The 17,193-nt window shown below is 39.3% G+C and overlaps 1 protein-coding gene across 1 annotated transcript in view; it reads left to right on the top strand.

Annotated features, from left to right (window-relative positions):
- Positions 1-11,756, top strand: part of COL28A1 (collagen type XXVIII alpha 1 chain) — a 174,730-nt gene extending 162,974 nt beyond the window's left edge. The window contains exons 34-36 of the mRNA XM_007076679.2: positions 6,948-7,140; positions 9,559-9,731; positions 11,052-11,756. Coding sequence (XP_007076741.2) covers positions 6,948-7,140; positions 9,559-9,731 — 366 coding nt within the window. The 3' untranslated portion in view covers positions 11,052-11,756. The remainder of the gene's footprint in view (positions 1-6,947; positions 7,141-9,558; positions 9,732-11,051) is intronic.
- The last annotated feature ends 5,437 nt before the right edge of the window (positions 11,757-17,193 follow it).

Raw genomic sequence — 17,193 nt, 5'->3', positions numbered from 1 at the left:
TCTCAAATTTTTCTTCAATGAAAGGCATCAATTATACTGTTTTTAAAAAAATCCTTATCTTTTACAGGACTAATAATGTTGGCACTCATGTTCCTTTATTCTTTCTGGGCATATTCAGTTAGGTTAAGATTTCTAAGATATAAATGTGAGTGGGGCAATAAAACCAAGGACACATTATTTAGTCAGACCAACTGATTATATCCAGTAATGGTTCATTAAGCAAATAAGCATATTAATGTCCTGCATGAAGTCACTTTTTGTCATTCTAAATGCATTAATAAACTAATGTCAACACACAGGTTGTTTACTCACTGGAGCTGGTTTCTTATAACAATATTCTAGCTTTTTTTTTTTTTTCCAGTAGAAAAGAAGCCCTGTGTACCCTTTCCTTAAAACTTCTTTCTGTACCATGAAAATTTGTTCCCTGATTGCCAATAACTTGGATAACTGGCAGCAGAGATATATTCCTCTTGGTGGAAAGGAGGCTGTGGGATTCATATGCAGGGTGCTTACACAGCAAGCCAGTGAAGGGGGAGTCAAGCTAGTGTGGGAAGGATGCCTCTGGGTAGCTCTGTACCAGAAGGAAGTGGGAAGTTGGGAGTCTTCTCACCTTTGTTCTCATCAGGAGATGCAGTCCAACGCCAGGATGCAGGCCCCTCATTTCCATGGAGGAAATGTACACCTATTGATGTAAATGATGTAAATGGCAAACTAACATAGCAGGCTGATGGCTGGCCGTCCCTCCCTCTCACTGTCCACCCTCTTAGTGAGACCCTGTCCCCGGTCCCCATCCCACTTGCCTCATCACTCCCCTCATGTCCATCTCATTTTCACTCTTGCTGGCTCTCCTATCTCTTACCCTCCTTTCCCTGCAATGTGTATTCATTCTTACTCCATCCTGAGATGGGCTCCACTGGCAATTTCTTTAAGAACTAGAGCTCTGGCAGGTTTTGACTTGATATTGGAATTGGATGTGTCCCTTTGTCCTAAAATATGACCCTAGGCTCTATCCTCAATTCTAATGTGATACCTTTTAGTCTCCTACCTGTGCTCTGAGGCCCATTCCCTTCTGCGTCTTCCAAGACTAGGACCTTGCTTCACTGTTGTGTCAATATTTCCTTTCTTGCCAATATTTCTGACTCCCTCCCTACAGCTAGTAAATAGGTTTTAGACTCTCACATCTAAAACATTCTCTAACCCTCTCTTAGTTCATGTCCCTCTTGCTAATATCCTATCTCTATCTTTTTATAATAAAATTATTCCACAGGCCAGTCTCTGCTGTCTCTGCCTCTCTGTCAAACATACACATATCCCTTTACCCTCCTTCCCTTCCTCTCCGTCTCCACTTCCTTAGTTCTGTTCACTTGGGAAAAATTTCTGAAGGCAGGCTACTGACTCCAATATGGCACGGAAACAATCTCCTAATTGCCACATCCTTACTGCCATCCTCTTACTTACTCTCATTTGCATAAACACCATGCCGCTCCTTTCTTTGATTTTGAGAGTCTTCTTTCTCCTTGTTCTCCCCCCAGCCTTCTGAACATCCTTTCTCAATTGTTTTGTGGGGTTCTCTGTTTATTCCTTAAACATTAAACTCTTAACTTTTCTAACATCTGTTCTTAGCCTTCTCTTTCTGAGTTCCAAAGCCACCTATGTTAACAACTCTCAAAATCTGCTTCCCCAGTCCAGATCTTTCTCCTGGGCCCCAGGTTTACATTTTTTGTTATCTGTGCATATCTTACTCTGCGTGTTCCACAGTCAGCCAACATGGAATATGTTCACAATGCTGCTCCTCCAGATTGCCTTCCTTAGGGATATAGTCCCACCAACCAGCCAGGCACCTGATGGAAAACCTGGATGCACTGATAGCTGTAATCTTACTTTATCTCCATACTTGCTGATGTTGTCTTTTTTGGTCTGTTCTTATCATCTCACAATCCATGCTGTCAACTCTTTTCTCCTTATCCATTCAGATTGAGGTCTCATCATTTCTTTTCTACGTTAATAATATGGTCTCAAAACCCTTGTCCTATCACTCTTTTCCACATCCTCTCCAGTTTACTCATTACTTGCTGATAGTGTCATTTCATTTATTTTTTTACTCTTAAAAATAACATCATCAATTATTTCTCCTATATATAATCCCATTTTGACTGAATTTCCTTTAAAAACCTGTCTATAATACAGTTACATCTATTTTAACTTGGTATAAAGCCCCCATGACAGTACATTAGGAAAAATAACATAAACACTTGGGTATATCTATATCTTCTCCTATAGGATCCTCCTAATAGGGTATTGAATTCCTCCTAACAGAATTCAAGCAAAATTCTGCAAGTTGCTTGATCATATTATACACATTATTAAATGAAATAGTCTATTCATAATCAATGCTCTTAAAACATGTGGACTTTTCAAACTTTCAGAAACATGAGACCGAGACTAGTGTTAGTTTAGCTTCTCCACCAACAGGAAAATTAAGTTGATTTCCTGAAATCAGACCTAATTATTTGTGGTGGTCAAAAAACTCAAATTCTTGATAAAACCCTATGAAACAACCAATAGTAGTATTATTTAGTGAAGTTGCTGTATAAGTGCTATATGTTGCTAATAATAGACTTATTAAGACGCTTCTATCTTATGAAGGGGTAAAAAAAAAAAAAACACTGCAGACTGATCTAGAAGAAATATTCTGGACCTAGAAGTTAGGAAACTTGGCTTGTATTGTCAATGTTGAAGCTAAATACTTTATTTCCTTGGCTCTGTAGTTGGGTTTTTTTTTTCTATGTTATTATTTCAGAGATCGGGATGTATCTATTTAGTGTGTTGTGGTCTTTTTAAAAAGACTTTAAAAATTTATAGTGTATCTGACAGTGAATCACCTCTTAGAAATAAAATCTGATAGCTGCCTGACATTGCGCGAATCACCTATTACTTAAGGTTTCTGTTCCCTCATTTGCAAAGTAAAGGATTATTGCTAGACTCTTCTTCCTTTAAAAAAAAATATGATTAGAAAGAAGAGTCTGAAACATTTACTGGGCAACGGCAGAACGGAGGGCATTATACTCATGTAGAGGAGGTTTTAAACAGAATAAAATCTTGCAGTCCACCCTCTAGGAAAGCTGCAGGCCATCAGGGGAGGCACACAGCCCAAACTTAAGGTGTTCCTAACAGTCCTCAGCAGCCTTTACTGCAAATAAAGAGCATCAGTTTAGATATGTTTTGAGAGACCTGGCAAAGAAGTGTGGTCACCTGGGAAGAGTCAATTAAGGTTAGAAGCCTAAGAAATCAGGCACCTTGAAGGCGCTGGCTGTGGAGCCAGCTGGCAGGAGCAGAGTCCCCACAACCAACCAGGAGAAACTTGGATCCTCACTTTTGGAAAAAACAAAGTCCAAACACATGGGCTAATGCAGGTGATGACTAACATTTATCCAGAGAAGACATGAGCTCAGATTTGAAGAGCCTGTCTGTAATATATGCAAGATTCGGGGTAATGAATGACAAGACAAATGTTTGGAAATCACAAACCAAATGACCTTTTGGAATCATGTGGCACCCTGGCTAGTAATTCTCCTTTTAGCTCTCACGTTTGCTTTCTAGGATGTTGCATGAAATCTGTTTTCTCCTCTTAAAGATCTGCTCTAAGGCTGAAAGAGACTGACACTGTCACATGTGCTTGTCCAGTGTCACAAAGTAGCCCTGGACTCTAGGTGTTGCCCCCTCACGTGCCCCTAGCTCCTCTTCTGTGTTGTTTTCTGTGGGGAGTCCCTGCTCAGAGCTAAGACCACTGGTCTCCTCCAAGGAAGGCTGCTGAGGTGATAGGCTTTTGTTTTTAGGTTTAAGATTTATAAAAGATCAGAGAATGCATATAACAAGCAGTTGAGTGCCTGCCACCAGGACATGACTCAGGTTTCCATTTGTTCACTCACTCTTGCTTCAGATAAAGTTAAAGTCCTTGCTTGTTTGTGGTCAGTCTGATCCTCCTCCTCCAACAACTCCTCCTCCTCCTCCTCCTCCTCCTCCTCCTCCTCCTCCTCCTTCCCCTCCCTCCAAAGGCAATGACTACCCTGAATCGGGTGCGCATTCTGCCAGTAAAGTTTGGGACTGCTTAAATACCACTTTTAGAGAGAGAGATGTCAGGGTCTAATCTTTTCTTATTTTAAAACAATGACATTAAAACCTAAAGGAATGGAATAATTAACCCAAAGTCCCCTCTCTCCTTCTCTCTCCCTCCAACGTACTCTGAATTTATCCAGTGACTACTATTTGCTGTTTGCTGTTCTATGCAATAAAGATTTTTAAAAAGAAGACAAACAGGAAGGAAAGAAAGAAAATGTGGCATGGTTTAATTTCTCTTATCAGGGAGGTGATAGTTACACATGTGAAACAGGAAAGGATAGGAAATAATGTAGGATTAAAGGTTAACTCCTAGATATCAGGGCCAAGGTGGGGAGCATTTGAAGGCACTATGCACGTACTGGAAGGGGAGCATTAGCACTGACTAGGTTATTGGGAAAGGTTTTGGTGCTGGGGACCAACTTTTCCTGGGCCCCTTAAGAGGGCAGACTTTGAGAGCCTGAGGCAGAATGAGAGGGAAGAAATGAAAGGTCATAGCAAAGTGGGCTGAGAGGAGTGGCTGGTGAGGTCGCACGTGTGTGTGTGTGTGTGTGTGTGTGTGTGTGTGTGTGTGGAGGAGACAGAGTGTGGCAGGGCTGTGGAGAACAGTTGAAGAATTTTTCACCTATCAAACTAGTAATTACATCTTTTTTCAGTCATAATAGCTAGGAAATGGTGATCATTTAAGAAAAAACATTCACTAGTGAGAATGCAAATTATAAGACTTTTCTGGAGAAGACTGTCTCATAAGCCTCAAATATGTGTGTTCTTAGATCCAGCAATCAGCATGTGGTTTCAAAAAAAAAAAAAAAAAAGCAAAAAAATTAAATGTTTAAAAAGGTATTGTCATTGTATATTTAAAGGTAGTAATATAATTAAATGGTATTTTAGGGCCACAGTAATATAATAAGTTCAAAAAAGGAACATAGAAAACCTGTTAACACTCCAATATTTTTTATTTGTTAAAATAAATGCACAGAGGAAAAAGATTGAGGTAAAAATACACCTGAATATCATCGATGATTATTTCTGGGAGGTGGAACCTTGTGATTTTTATTTTCTTCTTGTTGCTTGTCCAGATTCTCTAAATTCCCTTCAATGACTGTGTTTGTTTTTATAACAAGAAAATTATAAAAATGACAAACCATAATAATGATGCATTTGTTTAAATAATCTGAAATCTCATGGAACCAAAAGGGAAAATAATTCTCATTGATGAAAAAATATTAATTCCATTTGCTCTAGAACCTGAGGTATAATGCTCTAGCAGTCAAAATTCCCAAATGATGCTGTGACTGAGAAAGAAAACACACACTCCTACACTTACAAGAGGTAAAGAGTAACTTATGAGGCCCTAAGGCTTGAACAAGGGAATGATTTAAAGGCCAAGTTAGTTCCTTTAAGAAAACTGCTGCCCAGTGCACTTCTTCAAAGGAAACTTCTCACCTGACAGATAGTAGATCTGAAGTGTAGCCTACTGCCTTTTGGCTTTTTTACGTTTGATAAACTACTCCTTAGTCAAGCTTTTAAGTTATTTTTTCCTTAACAAAATATGTGCAAACAAAACAAAACCAAAACATAGGATTTCTTTCTTGAAACAGGCATTTCTCAGATTTTATCACCAGCTTACCAATATTGGATTTGGGGGAGGCTCTTTATTCGTTTGGAGCTTTGGGTTCCCCTATAGAAAATGAAGTATTCACAGAATTTTCCTTTAGCCTTAAAATTCTGTAGTTCAATGATGACTACATTGCAATAGTGTATGTTGCAATGTGTGTGTGTGTGTGTATGTTTGTGTGTGTCTATAGTATAGTATAGTGTATGTTTCTGTGTGTGTGTGTGTGTATGTTTGTGTGTGTCTATAGTATAGACAGCAGAGAGCAGCTAATAATAACAGCTGGCTCTGGTCCCAGGATGATAGGAAACACAGGTAAGAAAACATCAAAAAATGACTTTACTTAGTTCGATTTGCCTATTTAAATAAATAAACAAAAAGAAAACAAAAAGAGTGCCTTGCAAGGATAAGTGACCATACCGTGCTAAGACCAAGATAAATGATTGACTCAATTCCCTGTAGCTGGGGTCCAAGGGAAAAGAAGTAAAAGAACTTAATTGGTCCCATAAAAGACTGACCTTGTCGACAATAACTGACATGACTTTTTTTTTGAAGCAAAATACCTTTTTTGCCTTGTCTCATTACATATCATAAATTCAGACAGAACTTGGAAACTTGAGTCCAGAAAACTTGCTTTTGACATTATGTTCCTTTGTTCCTTCACTAACAAACATTTTTAGAACTTCTTAGAAGCTGAGCATCCTGCAGCATTGGGCATTTGCTGGGGTCAAGATAATAGGATGAGACGAAAAGCAATTGCTACTATTTTTATTTCACCTGCATGATTGTCCTCTGCCACCCAATTCCCAATCCCAAAATCATTTGAGGGTTTGTTGTAGATATTTTGGAATATATTATTAATTTCTCTAGTGTTAAGAAATGGAAAAGTCCGTTAAAAAGGCAAGATCAAAGAAACTAGTGGTTATTTCCCCTCCTCATGACAGTGAGTATGAAAAGAATGGAGATAAATTTCTCCCAAGCCCATACCTTTCATACTCTGAATGTGGATCTCTCCGGAAGTCCAAGCACAGGGACATCTGTGCCTGGCAGAAGGGAAGTCCATAACTTAGGTACTCTGGGATGCATGACACAGAAGAGGGGCATCATTCCCTGAGCTTTTATTGAAATAATATTGGAGAGTTGGGGAGAAGAAGCAATGCTGAGGTTTTCCTGAAATATTTCCCCAAACTAGAAACGTGAATTTTTTTGTGTGTAGGTCACTGTCTCTGGAGCCCATGACAAAGAGAAAGAGCCTAACTGGGCTGATGGCCTGACTACCACTCCTTCACCTGAGGCTGCTACCACCCAGGAGCCATTGCTCAGCCTCCCTGAGGAGGGGGCAGAGGGTCTGGAAACAAGAATTCCAAGTCCCATTTTGAACTTAAAGCCAGAAAAGTTGGCGCACCAAGGTAAGAGATACCTGCCAATCAGCTGCTGCATCTACAATGTCAAGGCATAGAAAGGGTGTGTCTCTGAAATCTCATTCAGAAATAACATGTGTTGACTCAGGGAGGACAAAAGACACTTTTCATTTTATTATAGGTAGAATAAGAAAATAGAATGGTCATAGGACAAATTTATGCAATAAGAAAATTTTAAAGCTCTTATAATGTTTAGTTTTTTAGAGATTTAGGAGTTTTTTTAATGTTTACTTATTTTTGAGAGAGAGAGAGCGAGAGCGAGAGAGAGAGAGAGAGAGAGAGCACAAGCAGGGGAGGGGCAGAGAGAGAGGGAGACAGAGATTCCAAAGCAGGCTCCAGGCTCCAAGCTGTCACCGCAGAGCAGGGCTTGAACTCACGAGCTGTGAGATCATGAAACTGAGCCAAAGTCAGACACTTAACCAAGTGAACCACCCAGGTGCCCCATGTTTATTGTTTTTTGTTTGTTTGTCTGCTTGTTTTATTTAAATGCCTTTACAAGGGTACCTGGGCAGCTCAGTTAAGCATCTGACTCTTGGTTTCAGGTCAGGTCATGATCTCCCAGTTCGTGGGTTTGAGCCCCATGTCAGGCTCTGTGCTGACAGTGTGGAGCCTGCTTAGGATTTCTCTCTCTCTCTCTCTCTCTCTCTCTGCCCCTTCCTGGCTTGCTTACTCTCTCTCTAAAAAAATAAATACACATAAAAAAATAAATAAATTTAAAATGCCTTTACAGATGATTGTGTTCTCATTTTGCCATGGCCCCTACCACTCCCTATTGTCTTATATGTGGCCTTGACTCATGTAGACATTTGAATTTTTGACTCCTAGATTATAGGAGAGAAAAAAGCTAGAACCTAGATTCCAACTCATCAACATATTTTCTGTGGAGTTAGTATCTATAGAAATTAATCATTATATACATCGTTTCTGAAGAACATGTGAGAGAGACAACATCTTTGCCCAAAAGAACTTTAGATTGGTTTGACAAGTTATACAGTATACATTACTTAGTTATTGTTTTTAACAGTGGAGATAGTGAAAGTCTGCTCCTTTCCATTCGGTCTAAGGAGTCTTCATAGGAGAAGGAGATTTGGAGGTTAGTTTTAGAAAATAAAGGAATACAGACATGCTCTATATCTGGGGAAATGATTACGAGAGATGGAGAAAGGACTTGTTTTACAATTGAGAAATGAAGCTTATGGCATATAAACTGTCTCACAGAACACAAGTCTCAGGCAGTAAGTACCTAGTTGGTTTTTTTGGTTTTTCTCACCTTGGAATCACTTCCTCAGTAAGAAATACTAATCAAGACACTAAGGAGTACCATGAAATAAAGAGAGATTTAATGAATGGCTTTCCTATTGTAGTTCTCCTTTGTCTTTTTTTCTTCTTTACAATGGAAGTGTTTCTGAGACTTATTTGCAAATAGACATTAAAAGGTCATGATTTTATTGTCAAGAACTATTCTTTTTATTTATTTTAAAAACTTTTAAAATATTTATTTATTTTTGAGAGAGAGAAAGAGAAGGGGAGTGGCAGAGAGAGAGGGAGACAGAGGATCTGGAAGCGGGCTCTGTGTTGACAGCAGACAGCGCAATGCAGAGCTCAAACTCATACACTGTAAGATCATGACCTGAGCTGAAGTCGAATGCTTAACCCACTGAGCCACCCTGGCGCCCCAAGAACTACTCTTCTTAAGAGAAACCTGTGATATAAGGAGAGCCCTTCATTTTATTTATTTATTTTGTGGTAACTTATTTTATTTTCATTTCATTTATTTATCTTGAGAGAGAGGGAGAAAGGGTGCCTGTGTGTGCAAGAGCAGGGGAGGGGCAGAAAAAAAGGGAGAGAGAGAATCCCAAGCAGGTTCTGTGCTGACGCTCTATCCCACAATCCATGAGATCATAACCCGAGCCTGAGCCAAGAGGCGGGCACTTAACTGACCAAATCACCCAGACACCCCAAGGATTGTCCTTTTCTAGTGGGCACAATTACATGGGATCACAGTGGCACTTTCTAGAGGGAATGTGTACAGAAGGCTGAGATCCTCTTTATTCCAAATGTTAATTTGATTTTAGATCAAGTCCAAAGTAAATGAAGAACTCCTGTTTTTCTCTTGCCAACTAATCCCTGCAAGAGTGTTAGCCAATGAAGGCTCACGGGGTTATGTTTTCAGGGAAATATGCATTTTTAATGAGGTTGCATGAAGATCAAAGGAGTATCCAATAGTGGAGTTTCAGGTGCTGGAGGAAATATTTTAAGTATCAGGGAACACGTCTTTAACTTGGAACCATATTTTCTTCCTTGATGTGTTTCTGTGCATGGAGAATAAACTTTACAAAGCTTTCTCTTTTCATCTTTTCAGGGGGAAAAAAGCCTATAATAACATGTATCCTTTTCTGACTCTAGATCCTAGATGCTTGGAACCCCTAAAGCCGGGAGACTGTGGTGAATATGTAGTTCGATGGTATTATGACAAACAGGTCAACTCCTGTGCCCGCTTTTGGTTCAGTGGCTGTAATGGCTCAGGAAATAGATTCAACAGTGAAAACGAGTGTCAAGAAATCTGCATTCAAGGATGAGTAAGTGAATCAACCTCTAACGAGTGTAGTCTGCACACCTAGAAAGAGCTTCTATAATTTCAACACATTCACCCAATACAAATAAAACACCATATCTGAGTACCTACTGAGTACTTAAAATTCACAAGCATAGGTGAGTCCTTACAACCACCCCTAGGATGTAGGTATTAACTACTTTTATAGGCAAAGAAACTGAGGCTCTGAAAAGCTCAGGGACCCCTGGACAGTTACCCAGCTAAAAAGTGGCAGAGCTGGGGATTTGAGTCAGGGATGTGTAACCTCAAGACACAGGCTATCACTACATCACAGCCGGCAATGTAGTTCTGATACGAATTATGTCAGATTAAACACCTGGCCCAACCTCCCAACGTCCCCAGCCCCCACCCAGTACATCTCACTGGTCTCAGTGCCCAACCCCCTTACAGCCCTGTCTATAGCAAAAGGGAAGCGGTAGAAAAGATTTGAGTCTGGGAATCAGAAGGGATGGGAGTGTGTCTGTGCATAGCATGTGGCGAGATCAGAAAGACATCCTGCTTGGGGGAAACCCAGCAAGATGGTGATTATGGGAGATGAGAGGTACTGGGATAGGAGTGAGGTGCTGAGGGTAGTTAGATGTTTGCCTCCCTATCCCTGAAAGTGATTGAGAAACCAATCTGAATGAAAATTCAGGGGTGCCTGGGTGGCTCAGTTGGTTAAACATCTGACTTCGGCTCAGGCATGATCTTGTGATTCATGAGTTCGAGCCCCGCATCGGGCTCTGTGCCAACAGCTCAGAACCTGGAGTCTGCTTTAGATCCTGTGTCTCCCTCTCTCTCTTCCCCTCCCCCACTTGTGCTCTGTCTCTGTCTCTCAAAAGTGAATAAACGTTAAAAAATAAAAAAAAAAAAAGAAAACTACTTAACTCAAATTTATTAACAATTGTCACTTCTCACTCCTCTAACATGTTTGGTAACAAAGGTAAAAAAAACAAAACTATATTTAAGACAAAAGTTGTAATTTAAACAAAGAAACTCTTTTCACCCTTCCTTTAAAATATGTAAATGAGTCACTCAGTTTTCAGGGGCAGAATGAGAAAGCACTTGATAGCCAGGGACTCGCTGAAGACCATAACGGCTCCGGAACAGGGTATTTTAAAGGCAAGACTTACTCTGAAAACTGAGCCACCAAACTGAAATATGACCCAACAGAGTAACAGAGAATTGGCTCTGTCACTTTTGTAATAATTTTGCGACATCCAGCCCGGGAAGATCATTAATTCTGAGCTGTGCTTAGACAGCATTTTTATATATCATCTTACAACACACTTTTTTCTTCTTTCAGGCCTGTGGCCCTCATTCAAGTTTGGAGATACAAAAAAGGGCAGTCCAGGAAGAGGAAGCTGGAAGAATAGCCATCTTAACAAAAACAATTTTGCGTGGTTTAATTACATTTTTATTATGTAATATTTGAGACCACAAAAGAATACATACGATATACTTGTAAGTTACCAAACACTATAACAAGATGAACATCAGTGAACATATCATACAGACAATGAACCAGACATAATCAATTCTGTTGAAGCTTCCTGTGTTCCCTTCTGCAATCCCAGCTCCTTGTTCCCTGCCAGGGATAACTCATCTTGAATTTTGTGTTTACCACTTCACTTTGCTATCAGGTTTTTATAGGTAATTTTACATGTAAAATCATTTTTTTTTGTAGCTCTGCACAATACATAGTCTTGCTTATTTTAGAGCTTTATAAAAATGGGGTCATGTTCTAGTCTTCTGCAACTTGCTGTTTTCATTCAATATTATCATTAATCTATATGTTTTACCATATCTAAATGTATTCCTAAGTAACTTATTATTTAGGTTTTTTGAGCTTTAGAACATTTGTTTCATAATATGTAATTCTTTGCAACTTGGTGTGTCAATATAATTCATAGATGTCCATTTATGTTCAAAGTTGCATCATATCTGTGGGCATATATCACAAAATATGTTTAACCATTGCTTTGTCTATGATTAAACTGTTTCCATTTAATTTTTCCCCCTGTTCCATCAGTGTTGCTACAAATGCTCTTATGTAGTTTTGGGTGTATGGGTACCAGTGTTTTTCTAGGGTATATACTGGGTATAATGATGGAGTTGTTGGGTTCCAGGACATATAAACATTCAAAAATAGTATATTATACCAATTTTTCCCCCAAAGTGTTTTGAACTGATTCATTATAAATTCCCACCAGTTGTGTATAAAAGTTTCCACTGTTTGATAATCTTGTCAACACTTAGTATTGTCAGACTTCTCTGTTTTGCTAAAAGTGGGTGTAAAATGATATCTTGTTTTAATTTGACTTTCTCTGGTGGCATCTAACCTTGTTTGTTTACCATCTGGGCTGAGGCTTCTGTGAAATGTCTGTTGATATTTGGAGAATATTTTTCTATTGGATTGTCTTTTCCTTCCTTATTTAATTTCTGGAGTTCCTTATAGATTCTGATATTGAATTCTTTGTTTATTATTTGTGTCCTCATATCTTTCTAAAAGCATTCATTATCATTTCACATAAATTAATATCTTAGAAAAAAATCTTCATTTAAACAAATTCATTTAAAGTCACATCAGACTCTGAGCACTGGGAAATTTTAAACCCAGCTTTAATCAGGCTCTTAGAATTGCTAACAATCCTTAGAGTCTTCTAGTCCTATGTCTCCACTGTTGCTTATATCCTTCAGACAAATACTCTAAGTGACTGGGTTGTCATGGGGTGAACATTTCTGGTAGGACAATTATCTCCTTCTGAGGCAGCCCATTCTTTTTTTTTTTTTTTTTTTTTTTTTTTTAATTTTTTTTTCCAACGTTTTTTATTTATTTTTGGGACAGAGAGAGACTAGAGCATGAACGGGGGAGGGGCAGAGAGAGAGGGAGACACAGAATCGGAAACAGGCTCCAGGCTCCGAGCCATCAGCCCAGAGCCTGACGCGGGGCTCGAACTCACGGACCGCGAGATCGTGACCTGGCTGAAGTTGGACGCTTAACCGACTGCGCCACCCAGGCGCCCCAGCAGCCCATTCTTTAGATAACATTGACTCTCACGGATGCAACTTGACCTGGATGTCTCCTTTCATTCCAACAGCTCCTGCTCTGACCTTGTGGAGCCTTTCAGATGGTTGTGTTCTTGTTTTAAAAGAGTTGATCTGTGCTCCTTCATTCTGGGTGCTTTGGTGGCTTCCCTTATTTCCATGGCTCTTTTGTCATTTTGACAAGCTGAGCATGTCTTCGAGCTTGGGACAATGTTCTTGGTGACTGGTGTATGAGCGAAGGGTGAACTAGCACATCCTCATTCTAAATATGATGTTGCTATAAAATATAAAAAATCTAAGATGGCTTCCATGTCAATAGAAAAGATGGGAAAATTTCCTTCTGTCTTGGAAGCAAAAAGAAATAGGAATTATGCAGCAGGAATTCTAAGTAGTAAGTAGGACTATGGATTGTAAAGACAGCAAAATTAAAGACTTCTTTTCCTATTTCTCTCTGAAATTGACCAGAGGGTTCAATTTTATTTTTGCCATCCTTCAAATTTGCCCTTAAACTCCATACTCATGATTTCTTGACATTATTTTTAAGAATTGATGGAATTTTCCAGTTATTCTCTCCTTAGCATATTAGTTGGTGCCATCTAAAATTTATCATTTCAGAGTTTTACCTCTCCTACATTTTAAGGAAGGATGCTATGGTTTTGCCAGTATCTGCAACTTGGTTGGGGTTTTTCTCAAAGTGATTCTATTATGAATAAATCACTGCTTGGGCTTGTTTTCAACTGTTTAAAACATTGAAACATTCTCCTCCTTAAAATGCTTTAGGGTTTCTCCATCTTCGAGACACAGAGAGTAAACCTTCCAGTGTAGTATTTGAGGGCCTTCAGGACATTTCTGCTAGTTACATTACTAGTTTATTTCCCTCTGGGTTCTTACACGTGTTCTTCAATTCAGCTATAGTCAAACATTTGCTACTTTATGAGCGCACCATTTATTTCCCTTTGGAGTATTCCCTTCCTCACTGCCTCCCTGATGGCCTCCCTCTCTCCCTTCTTCACTTACCATTACGGAATGCATTTTGTATCAGTAGATAAAGAGCTACCCTAGGTTTAAGTGCTTCACAGCTGCTTGTTTTATTTAATCAATTCATCTTTGGTGGGCCTTTAAATGTTCCCAGTCTTTTGCTATGACGACCAAAATTTCATTGAATATTCTTGTATACCTTTGTCTTTGTGTAAGTATATTCGTAAGGCAAAATAGGACATATAGAATCTATCGAATATATTCATAGGGCAAAATTATATGGAAAACTGTAAAGACACAGAGAATGTACTTCTTAAAATCACTTTAAGTTTTTTCTTTTAATCCCAGTATAGTTAACATACAGTGTTATATTAGTTTCAGATGTGTAGTGTAGTGATTCAACAGAGAACGTACTTTCGATAGGTATGTCAAAGTGCCCTCCTTAAAGACTGTGCCAATTTATATCCCTCCAGCATAGGAGTGTGCCTGTTTTTTCACCTTCTCACCATCATGCAGTGTTATTAATTATTTGATTTTTGTTCATTTGATGGTTAAAAATGGAATCTCACTTTTGTTTTTTTTTTTCAGTTTTTTTCAGTTAAAAGGATGTTTTTATTATTTTATTTTTATTTATTTATTTTAACTTGTTTTATTTCTTATTTTTTTAAATTTACATCCCAATTTGTTAGCATATAGTGAAACAATGATTTCAGGAGTACATTCCTTAGTGCCCCTTACCCATTTAGCCCATCCCCCCTCCCACAACCCCTCCAGTAACCCTGTTTGCTCTCCATATTTAAGAGTCTCTTCTGTTTTGTCCCCCTCCCTGTTTTTATATTATTTTTGTTTCCCTTCCCTTATGTTCATCTGTTTCATCTCTTAAAGTTCTCATATGAGTGAAGTCATATGATTTTTGTCTTTCTCTGACTAATTTCACTTAACATAATACCCTCCAGTTCCATCCACATAGTTGCAAATGGCAAGATTTCATTCTTTTTGATTGCCGAGTAATACTCCGTTGTATATATATACCACATCTTCTTTATCCATTCATCCATCGATGGACATTTGGGCTCTTTCCATACTTTGGCTATTGCTGATAGTGCTGCTATAAACATGGGGGTGCATGTGTCCCTTCAAAACAGCACACCTGTATCCTGTGGATAAATGCCTAGTAGTGCGATGGCTGGGCCGTAGGGTAGTTCTATTTTTAGTTTTTTAAGGAACCTCCATACTGTTTTCCAGAGTGGCTGCACCAGCTTGCATTCCCATCACTTTTGTTTTAATCTGTATTTCTCTTCCTTTTGGAGGGAAGAGTTGCTCCAACTACAGCTCCGCATGTCCACAGGAGTATGTATGGAGAACAACAGCAAAGGAAAGCAAAAGTCTACATCATTTTCTATAGTGGAGTCGAGTGCCGGGGCTGAGCTGTCTGGCAAGCATGGCTAGACCATGTAGCATCATTTGGTCCTAGTTAATCCTAAGCAGTTTCTAACCAAATGCCACCTAGCACATTTTTTAGTGCCTTGGGGAAGTAAGCAGAGAAAGACATTCATTCATTCATTCATTCATTCAACAGTTACTTACTGCCTACATGCACCAGGAAACATCTCTGCATTTATGAAGCTTATTTTCCAGTGGAGGAGAGAGAAGAGTCACATAAATGTCAAATTGAGATTAATCTGTAAAATACTGTGATGTGCTTGGTACCATGAAAGAGGTAAAGAGGTCCATTGTGCTAGAATACATAGTAAATACAACAAGAGAGAGTAAGCCTCCAATGCTATAGAAGATTGTAATTGTTCATAATTATTCATTCTTTCTCTGTCTTTGCCATGCTCCCTGTGGGTAGGGTGTACTTTCCCACACACTTGACTTTGGGCTCAGCTACTGACTTGCTTTGGCCTATGGAATGTGCACAGATGTGAGGGATGCCAGGACTGTACTACGTGCTTTGGCCTGTGCCTCTTGCTCTGGACCCTCACCAAGAAAATAGCATGCCTTCACCTTTATTTCTGGAAAAAGAAGATGCAGAGAGCTGAAATGAGCCCAGGCAAGCCCAGTTGGACCAGGCAAAGCTAGCTTAACCCAGCTGAGCTAGAGACGGCTGCAGTCCTCATGTCATGTAAACAAGAAATAGATGTTTGTGGTCATCTGCTACTTAGATTTTGGATTGTTTGTTACCACTGTAAAAGTTGACAAATACAAATCCCTCCTCCCAGGCTTGCCTTGGGTGTATGGACAGCTGTAGCTGCTGGCCCAGCTGACATGAGTAAGTCTGTAGGAGACGGCTGGGTCTCTTCCCTTGTAGGAAAAGGCTCTGACATGCCTACTGTTGCAGTTTCTTGAAAGAAGAAAGAGAGAGAGAGAGAGAGAGAGAGAGAGAGAGAGAGAGAGAGAGAGAGAAAGGGAGGGAGGGAGGGAGGGAGGGAGGGAGAGGGAGAATTTTGCTTCCAACCAAGATGAAGTAACAGGGACCAGATTTACCCTCATTCCTGAAACAACCAAAACCAGACAAAATATAGGAAATGATAGTTTGCAGAACACTGTAAATCAGTCAAGGAAAAGCAATCATTCTGGATAAGCAGGAAAGAAAATGGAGTAAGTCCTGCAATTGCCCCACTTTACTGATTTGAGAGCATTTCCAAGTCACAGTGCAAAGAGGGAGAATGAAGGCAGAAAATGACAGACTCCCCGGGGCTGAGTGAATGAACTGAGAGTCCAGGAAGACCAAGGGGACTAGAATTCTGAGGAGGAAGACAGAATGCTGAAAAAGAGACAAGTTCACAGAGGGGGAACTTGGGAGATCTGTGGAGGGTTCCCCTTAAGCATTCAGCTAAGAACTGATGCATGAATGCATATGAGGAAACTACCCAAAGCTGGAAACTGAACCGCCTGGAGGACCTGAGGCAGCAGGTGCCTGGTGCTAACAGTGGGCCAGAAAACAGTGCCCGTCACACCAGCCAGACTGGAAAACCTCAAGATTCCCAGAATAGTAGGCAGAGTCCATATTCTGGGCCATAAAATAAGTGCCATTAAATTTAAAAGAACTCAGATCATACAAAGTATGTTCTCTTATCGCAATGAAATTAAATTATAAACCAACAACAAAAGTGTATTTTGAGAAATCTCAGAATATTTCCAAACTCTATAAAACCTGTCTGTATCCAAGGGCCAAAAAAGAAACCAAAAAGTAATTACACAGTATTTCAAATTGAATGAAAATAAATATACAATGTATCAAAATGTGTGGGCTGCTACTAAAGCAGTGGGAAATTTATAGCACTAAATGATTACCAGAAAAGAAGAAAAGAATCTCAAATCAATGACTTAAACATCCATCCTAAGAAACTAGTAAGGAAGAGCAAATTAAACCTAAAATAAGTAGAAGAAAGGAAATAGTAAAGACAAGAATGGAAACT

The sequence above is a fragment of the Panthera tigris genome, chromosome A2 (assembly GCF_018350195.1).
Source record: "Panthera tigris isolate Pti1 chromosome A2, P.tigris_Pti1_mat1.1, whole genome shotgun sequence".
Lineage (NCBI taxonomy): Eukaryota > Metazoa > Chordata > Mammalia > Carnivora > Felidae > Panthera > Panthera tigris.
The sequence above is the reverse complement of the archived record's forward strand: the minus strand, read 5'-3'. Positions and strand labels throughout refer to the sequence as shown.